The 9280-nt window shown below is 37.2% G+C and overlaps 1 protein-coding gene across 2 annotated transcripts; it reads right to left on the bottom strand.

Moving 5' to 3' along the window:
* Nucleotides 1-2486: 2486 nt before the first annotated feature.
* On the bottom strand, nucleotides 2487-6152 carry TRM5 (zinc finger CCCH domain protein). Of its 2 annotated transcripts, none has more exons than XM_022055905.2 (4): nucleotides 5837-6152; nucleotides 4232-5719; nucleotides 3940-4126; nucleotides 2487-3330 (listed from the first exon to the last, which is right to left on the bottom strand). In XM_022055905.2, exons 1-4 carry the CDS (start codon nucleotides 5984-5986, stop codon nucleotides 2753-2755), a joined length of 2403 nt encoding a protein of 800 aa, XP_021911597.1. In that variant the 5' UTR covers nucleotides 5987-6152; the 3' UTR covers nucleotides 2487-2752. The 2 variants fall into 2 exon arrangements, with proteins under 2 accessions (XP_021911597.1, XP_088072924.1); XM_088216798.1 differs by having other exon boundaries at nucleotides 3940-4153.
* Between the last annotated feature and the right edge of the window lie 3128 nt (nucleotides 6153-9280).

Consider the following 9280-nt stretch of genomic DNA (forward strand, 5'->3'; position numbering starts at 1 on the left):
GAGAACCATAACTAAATAAATAAATTTAGGAAGATGGAATTATATTTTATATAGAAATATATTTGATCATCTTAGAAGATTCTGGAAAAATAATTGGTTTTTGTAATCAAAACTCTTCTAATTAATTATTATATTTTTCCAATTTTAAATGCTTGTAGATTTTACATTTTCAATTTCTTTCATAAATAAATTAAATATGCATATGGGTTACTGGACATGCCAGTTTTATGTATCTCATTTGACATCTTCGTATCCGAGAATCAACAAATTCAACTCCGCATTGTTCACAAAATTTCGGGTCTTTTTTTTCATCTCCGATCACTCGATAATTTTCACAAGCGCAGATTCCACTCTTTATAGGTTCAAAAATTCTTTCAGAAAATAATCCATCTTTTTTCGGTTTATTGGTTTTGTAACGAAAAGTATAAGGTTTTGTTGCCTGTCCAACTATCTCTCCATTAGGTAAGATTCTATTGGCCCAAGCACTTATTTATTGAGGAGAAACTAATCCAATTCGGAGTTGTTGATGTTTATACCGATCGATCATAGAAGAAAAATTCTAATTCATTCCGATTAAACTTCCTTCCTATTAATCTGGAAGTTCTTATCAGATACAAGGAAATGATTCAGTTCCAGAGCTAAAGATCATAGTTATCGAATGAGTAATCAAAAGGATTCTGAAGCATTTTCGAGTTTAGGTATTGTTCCCTCAATGATCGTAGTACTTGTTCATACTTTTACAGAATCATTACTGTCTGTAAACAATATACATACATACATACCTACATGCATGCATACATTCATACATACATACATACATACATATATATATAGGAGCATGGGCATGTGGCAATGGCAGTCAATCTGCTAATGCAAAACTTTGGATAAGCTTTCTTTGTTGTGCCCTCTTCATGTGACAAGAAGGCCCTATGTCCTCCCCCACCATCCCCGCCCCCTCCTCTTGCTTAAAAACCTTTGGGAATTTGTATTTTTTGAAATATGTATTTTCAAAAATACTTTAAATATAATTTCAATTTAAATTATCAACTTTATGACAAAAATATTTTGTGATACACCCCAAAATTTCTTAAAATATAAGTTAAATATCACTTTTTTAGCACCTCATTTAGGAAAACTCCATTTTATAGTCTAATACTAAGGAATTTGATCGTACTCCATTATTTGGTCGAGCTCTCAGAGTCAAAATAGATCGTTTTATTTTATCGTGCACTACTCTAAACCTTAAACTCTAAAAGCTTACCCGAGTCAATTTTTAATTTAGTTTAGTTCGAATTTGAAAAATGAGCTCATTGGTTCTTGTCACATGCTATTGAAATGGCTTCTGTCATGGCAGGCAAATAATTAAGAAGCCCTCTCCATTCATGATGTTTGATGTTGGTAGAGGATGAACCAATCAAAGAAACAAATAGGACCCAACCATGTGGATGTATGGGCCATCAAGCCCTATTATGTAAAAAAGTACAATGAAAATTGACCCACTCGGAGGCCCACTTCTAACTTTCTCTTTATCTCCTTTACCTAGAATTTGGTAGGGAAATGAAAACCCAACTAGTATTTTTCGTTTGAGATATTTTTTAGGACAGTGACAAATGGCGAATAGCATGGTCTCGCATGAGAATGTAGCGATAATCACATTCACTAGTTGCTCTTGAATTTTATGCAAGAGAAAAATCAAGATACTTACAATACTGGGGAAAGAAGAAATTAGTTTTTTGTTATATGACATATAAAAATATAAGAAGTAAAGAAGAGGCTTCTTAAAAGTGTTGAATTTGGTCCACAAATGTAAATAGTGTAACTACTACTTTTGTACTTACTGAGAGAGGACATGCTACTCTTTTTTATATGTATTGCGTAAATTAATTTTTTTTTTTAGTAATTGGGTTTGGGTTTTAGGTTTGAAGGGTATTTTTTTTGTGAGGTAATTATTGGGGTGGTGCAGAATTTACAGAGGAGGGTTTGATGATCGAAGTTGTGTTATAAATGAAGCAAAAAAAAGAGTAGTAATGGGGAGAGAAGAAAATGAGTTGAAAAACAGAGACGAATCCGAAGTAAAAGATGTGGGAAATTTTCAACAACTCAGTATCAGATTCAAATCAAGATTACTGTGTTGTACTACTCTGAGTAATTTATATACTGTCAGATTATAATGATATAATTATCCTGACACTTGATCATTAGAGCTTCATAAAAGAGGGAGGAGGAGGAGGAGGAGGGGGGAGGGGGAGGATACAGAGTCAACACAAGTCATTTAGTGCTACTACTACTGTTACTTCTAGTCTGGCTACCCTACCACCTGCATTTTGATTATTGAATTAACAATTGATAGCTATTAATAAACAAAAAACCAAAAATAGGACCACTTTATACCGTACACTTCATTTGGAGTTTTCTCTACATAATATATTTATATATATATATATGTGTGTGTGTGTGTGTAACTAGTTGGTATTTATATATATGTGTAAAAACCAAAAATACCCAGTAGGGGGATATTTTTTAATTATGTGGTTATCCCAACTTTTTTTCCTTTTTACATATTTGCAGCAAGTGATGATTGTTAGATTCTAGGTAATTCAACACTTAGAACATTTCCCAGATTTCTTCGAGTAGGGGGGGGGGTTCGTCTGGTCAAAATAAGAATAAAATAAAGAAGAAAACAGAAAGCAAAGGAGCCAAAGAAAGAAAGCGCGCCAGAAGGTGAATTTCGAAACTGGCTACCTTTCAATTTTCAGAAGACTAATTTCCTCCGGGAGACAGAGATTTTATTAAATCTGGCGGCATACACTGCGAGATCTCCGATGGTTTCGCCGATCAAGTCTTTAAAAATTAATCGTTCGAGGTCGAGGACAGCTTCCGACATCTCGATAGGGCAATCTCCCCACCCGTTGATTCCATCCCCTGCGAGGTCCTTCTTTAGCACACCACATATGACTTCGAACAAGTCATCGCTGGTTTCTCTCTCTCGGATCCTTCGATATTCGCACCAAATTTGCTGTAATGCTGCCTTTCCTGTTGCTAAACTCATCTCCGACACTGCCTTCCATGGCGGCAATTGTCTCTTTCGATTAAGGATTTCGCTTATAGTATCGAAAACAAGTCGTCTCTGCAAACTTGACACCTTGGATGTATCTTTTCCTTTCAAATATTGCTGCTTCTCTAGTAATAGGAATATATCTGAGTCTTCTGGTAGGTAGTTGCAAGCCTTCAGCACGTCAGAGATGTAGATGAAATCACAATCGTCTGATTTGGACTCGGCCGATGACATTGCTGAACTCCATATCTCATCTTCCGATTCAATTGGTTGCTCTAAGAATTATTCAGAAATTAACGGCATCAGTCACTCAAATTAATTGACTTACATAATCATGTTTTAGAGGTTAATTCAGTGTTAAAATGAAGATAATAAACGGAAGATCCGTATGAAGTACGAGTAGTGAAAAGAACAAGTAACAAGAAAATCCTTGACATGGTAACAGAAAAAGGGAAAGTAAAAAACCAGAGAATGGCAAACTCAGCCTTCCTCATGGTAGGGCAGGAGAAACGGACATCTGTCAGTTGGGTGGATGGGGGAAACGGACACCTGTCAGTTGAAGTTCAGCGAGGGATATTCCATTCCCCTCTCAAACCCTATAGGCAAGGCAGTACGGTTTTCTAGGGAACGTTCGTCACCACTTTTCAAAAAAAAGAAAAGAGGTTTTCAGTCACTTTCCTATTTAGAACCTATTAAATGACTGGAGCTCTAGTTTCAGCAGGTACTATTTTGGACCCTTCACCAATACGACGTCGTCATCAAACATCCGACGATGACCAAAACCCACGTGAATGTACCATACGGCTCACGTTGATTCCTCGCTTTTCTTTTTACCTTCTTTGGTCAAAAATAGCCAGAAAAAAACTAAAGCATCTTTCATTTACCTTTGAAATCAATGCTGCGTTTCATAACCGGCGAAGGAGACGACTCCTCCTTGTAAAACGACCAGTCAAGCACTGAGACTGGACTTGGCTGTAACTCGGTTGAAGTTATCTCTGCTATGCTGTGCAGCAGTTTATCGCACCTCTCTAGTAGATTCCTACCTTCTTTGTATTCCTCCATCTTTGTTTTCTGCAACTCATTAATCAACATGATTAACTGAATTTAGGTCGTTAAATAATTTGCATTGTTATTAATTGATGATTAAGCAAAAGTACAGTCTGGAATTGAGAGTACCTCTGTATCTGTTTGAGAAGATGTGCTTATACTGCTTTCGGAAATCATGGATACCTCATCTTCCGCTGGTGTCACCACTTTCTCCTCCTTGCGGTAAATCTCACCTGTTGGTTTCTTGTTCCTCGGCGAACGGTTTGGTACCTGATCTGTTCCGGTTCTCCTCATGCCTACCTTAGGAGACTGTACCGGAGATATCCTCCTTTGCTCTGTTGACTCATTTGTTCTCCTTTGTGTTTCAACGTTAAATGACCTCCTACGGGGACTCTTCACGCTGCTCTCACTCGTCGTTGGGGAAATCGAATTCCTTCCCCTGTTTGGGCTCTGATTCTTCCTGTCAATATGCTGCCGTTCCCGCCTTGGGCTCATAGCGGGCGACGCTTGTCCGGTAAGGTTTGCATTCCGGCGAATTCCGTTTCTGTGCGAATCGTTGCCGAATCTCCCTGTCCTGTTCGCATAAACCGGCGAAACCGCTGGTCTCATGACGACGATTGGAGATTCCTCGTGCCAAAAACTTTGATTGTAGGCGACGTTCCTGCCGTTGACATGGCTTGCAGACTTCTTAGAATGCAGCAGTCCTTTGAGTTGCAGCGCCTCAAGGATTTGCTTGAGAGTCTCAAGATCCTTAGATGGCTCGTCGATTCCTCTCATCCTGAGCCTCTTTTCGATCTCACCATATAAGGATACTGCTTGTTTGGGCTCGGGAAAGAAATCGGCGGAATCGAAGAAATTCTTCCGCTGCACAATGCCTCTGTGCGGTACTTTAGCAGGCTCAGCTCTGGCACTACGTAAAACAAAATCCCTTGGATCTACTGCTCCTCCGACGCCACTTCTATTATAAACTCGAGCTGCGGTATTATTGTTGAGTTCCTTATCTTTAAACATGCTGCTCGCAATGTTGCATTGACGATTCAGTTGTTGCTGCTGCAGTGACTGTTGCGCTTGAAAACTAATGCCGTCAATGAATCGGTACTGATCTCTGGATGCTCTCGACTCAGACGCAGATCTCCGGAGCTCCGCTTTCTTGGCCGGTTCGGGATCTGAACTCGGCAAAGACTCGAGTCCCATGAGCCGCGCGATAACGCTCGTTGATCGGCGTTGTTTTTCCATGTTATCTGCTCCGTCTTCAGTGCTCTCACATTGGTTGGCCGATAAAAACGCCGCGCTGGTTCGGATCTCTCTAGGCTTGAGACTTCCCTTGGCATCGACAATGGCCCTGCTATCGAGTGAGAGCCTCGGAGCTTCCTTGGAGAACTTCCACGACGACCGCGATCCTTCCTTGTAGTCGAAAATCGGGATAGGGAGTAGTTGTTTCGCCTGATTGTCCGCCGGACTTAAAACGTCCGGCGCCGGATATCGGAGTTCAGGCAACTGAGATGTCTTCAAGCGGTCGGGGGAAGGCGTCGATCTACTCTGCTGCTGCCTTTCCGAATCTTTACACATTGCCGGAGGACTATTATCTTTCTCTAATTCCGGTGACGATTCTACGACCTAAGAGTTCCAATCGTCAGCAAAAGAAAAAATCCAAACAACACAGATAATATACCATACGAACAAAATACTTTCAAATATTCCTCAACGCACCAAACAGAGCAATGAGAGACTTACAGGACTAGGAGGGAGGCGTTTGGTGGCGTAGAGGCGCTTTCCGGTTAGAATCTGGTGGCGATCAAATATATGAAGGAAACCGGCCATGCAACCCATCTGTTTTCCTATCTCCTTCTCCAGATTCTGGTCTTGCATTATACCAGTCGTCATTTTCCCGGAAAACCTCTTACCTCTCCTTCAACTCTCTTTCTCTGTTTCTTCCCTTTATCAAGGATCTCCGTCTCACTCTCTCTGTTTCTCTTACATGCTAATTCTCTCAACTCTGCATTTCTCCATGTTTCTCTCTCTATGTGATTGCGCCTTTATCGACATCTCCCGCTTTTCTGGTCTTTTAAAGGGTTTGGGAAGTTGAGGCAGAGAGCAGTGGGGTCAGAGCTGCAAAGACGATACTACCCTGTACTTTTTTGAAAATGGCAAATAAGTCCATAGATTTTGGGCCTCAAACCGTAGACGGCAATTTCCAATTACAATTAAATATTTAAATAGATAAGCATATAATATAATAAATATTTTTAATATATTTTTCGTACATTCATTAATAAAATTTTTTAAAAAAATTAAATATTCAGACCCAATTTAACATATAAAATTGGAGGGGACCATAATTTACATATCCTCGTTTCAAAGGTTTTTTATTTTTTATTTTTCGGCACATTATAAAAAATATATATTTTAAAACACATAAATTTTTAATTTTTTTTTAAATAAATAAATAACATAACATATCATACCCAAAACTAAGCGTCATTTAAAAGATATCTTCGTCGATCCAACTCTCTGATTTCTAAAAGATAGATAAAATTTTATATTAGTAATAGGAATAAAATTTTATAAAATATTTAGTATTTTTTAAAATAAAATAAATTTTATTAAAATTATAATTATATAAATTTAATTTTAAAAAAATTAAGTTTCAAAATTATTAATTAATTAATTATCGTTTATAAATTTTTAAGCTAAAACTAATAATAACCTAAAAAAATCAAGAATAAACATAACACTTGGAACCAAATAGTTCGAAGACATTCAAAAGCGAATAAGATTTGCCAAAACTATAAGAAATTAACTTTCTTTCAAGTTTCTAATTTTTATATTGTTTTTGTATATATACATATCAAAAGTAGCTAATAATCATTGAAGTAAGTATGCATGGTATAAACATTTAAGTGACCCAAGTGTCGAATCTTGCACCCGGCCATAACATTTAATTTAATATAACTTGAAATTTTTTTTTATTAGTGTGTTGGTGAAACTGTAGTAACTAAATTAGATTAATTCGCAGTGAACAGTGAACAGTTTTTAGATGAAAAAAATATAATGTAACAATTAAGTTTTCATAAATTTAAGTAATCATAAAACTTTTTGTAATTAAAAAATATAAAAATTTTGTGTAACCAATTCTTATTATATTGATAACCTCAAACCGTGTCTTGTGAACTTGCTTCAAAGCACCAAAAGAAAAATATCATTTTAAAAATTTTCTCTCGATTTTTTTTTTTAATTTATACATCCAATTGGTTAGAGTATATATAGATAAAATATAATACAAATTTTTAATAAAAATAAATACAAACACACGATTTAACTAAAAGTTATATAATAGTTATACAATGTCATTTATTAAACATCATTAAACATTCAGTAGTAAAAAAAAAAAATCTAAACTGAATCTTATGCTTTCGTGCTCAACCACAGGTTTAATACGAGAAAGATATTTTCAAAAAAAATATTAAAACGAATTAGTAACATACAAAAACAACATAAAAATAAATATAGACTCATAAATTTAAGTTGAAACGCGAGTAGATTATTGCAATGAAACCTGAAACAAACTTGAAGCTCTAAAAATAATAAGTGTGCCCGAACACAGCTAGAAAATTTAGAACTGAATGTAAAATCAGGATCTCGATGTTAAATTTGAATATTTGAAAAGAAAACTATGTTTTAAGGGGTATTGATTAATAGTAAACAGATTTGAGATAGTGAACAAGAATATCAGTAAAAATATGATGTAACAGCCCCGGAAATTTAAAATGAAATGTATATTAAAAATATCAAATGCGGAAGCGAAGTCAAAATTCGAATAACATCCCTTACACTAAAACCAAAAACGTGCTCACAAAATATAAAAGATCAAACTACCTAAAGGAGAAACTTGAAAGTAAAAGCTACGAATATGACTATGGAGTCTTTAGGCGTCCCCTTCGTCGTCCTCTTGCGGAACCGGCTCGGGAACGATGTCCTCTTGATCTGAAATGATTAAATAAGGAATGAGCTACACTAGCCAGTAAAGACATCACGATATCTTACCGTCACGGAGGTAAAGGTGGGTAGAAAATACAAAAAGACCAATGGAGCATAATTTACAACAAATTCTTTTATCAATAATAAATCCTTCACCATCCACTTACCTCGATGGAATCCATAAAACAGTGTACGAAAGCAATAACATTATCATCATCATGAAATCATATATGAACTGTATAACATAATACTTATCAAGCCTTTTGTAATTCAATCGTTACACAACATATTTTTTTCATCTTTTACCAGCCCACTAGTATCCATGGGGATCCATAGGGGTCCCGCTACCCGTTAACTCTTAACACTTGAAATCATATTCCAGGGCCGTCCCCATACCCCGTCTGGTATGGGCGCCAAAACTATAAACCTCATTACCCCATCCGGTATGAGGGTGAAACGGGTCGTCCCCATACCCCGTCCGATATGGGCGCCAAAACACATAAGATCTCTATACTCCGTCCGGTATGGGAGACCATAATCCCGGTAGGGTTCCCTACGGACCCGGTCCGTCCACTATCTCCCAGGATATCTAGTCAGGCTGACCACATTATAACAATTACCCATTTACATAATCTTCATTCTCTTTTCCCTCAGTCAGCATCATCAATCCACATACAAACAAGCAAAACAGTAATTTATGCCAAACAGACAAACATACAGCATCAATATCCCAGTCATTCAATCCATAATCGGTAAAACAGTAGAATATGCACACGAAACTATAAAATAAAAACATCAAACCTCATACTGCTTTTAAACTGTAAAACATGGCAAATAACAATTAACCGACAACCACACTAGACTCGGGCTCCATTAGCGACCTTAAGCAATTTCATACATTCGTTGATTCATGAAATACCGTTTTATCATTTATTGAACTTTAATACCGTGATAGGAAATAGGGTGAGGGGTCCTTACTCGTTTCGTGGTCCGAACACGGCTTCACAGTGCGCCTACAGGCTGTCCCTAATTTTCCCTGAATTTTTCCTGGGGAACTGAAACGCACTACTAGTACCTGCACGTGTTCCAAAAAATCCCAAATTAGGCCCAAGGCCCCTTTTTGGCCAATATCGCAATTCTGGCACGGCGGCGATTCGCCTCGGTTTGGCCGTTTTCGGCCGTTTCCGGCCGAATTCGGCT

Source organism: Carica papaya, chromosome 3, assembly GCF_054855325.1.
Source record: "Carica papaya isolate Zhongbai chromosome 3, ASM5485532v1, whole genome shotgun sequence".
Taxonomy (NCBI): domain Eukaryota; kingdom Viridiplantae; phylum Streptophyta; class Magnoliopsida; order Brassicales; family Caricaceae; genus Carica; species Carica papaya.

What these genes read in the sequence shown, in the direction of transcription:
- TRM5 (XM_088216798.1), bottom strand. Translation starts at nt 5,986, where the DNA reads ATGACGACTGGTATAATGCAAGACCAGAATCTGGAGAAGGAGATAGGA. An exon ending in CTTCTCAAACAGATACAGAG is followed by an intron (nt 4,154 to 4,231) that starts GTACTCTCAATT and finishes ACCTAAATTCAG; the next exon opens with TTAATCATGTTGATTAATGA. An exon ending in ACGCAGCATTGATTTCAAAG is followed by an intron (nt 3,331 to 3,939) that starts GTAAATGAAAGA and finishes AATAATTCTTAG; the next exon opens with AGCAACCAATTGAATCGGAA.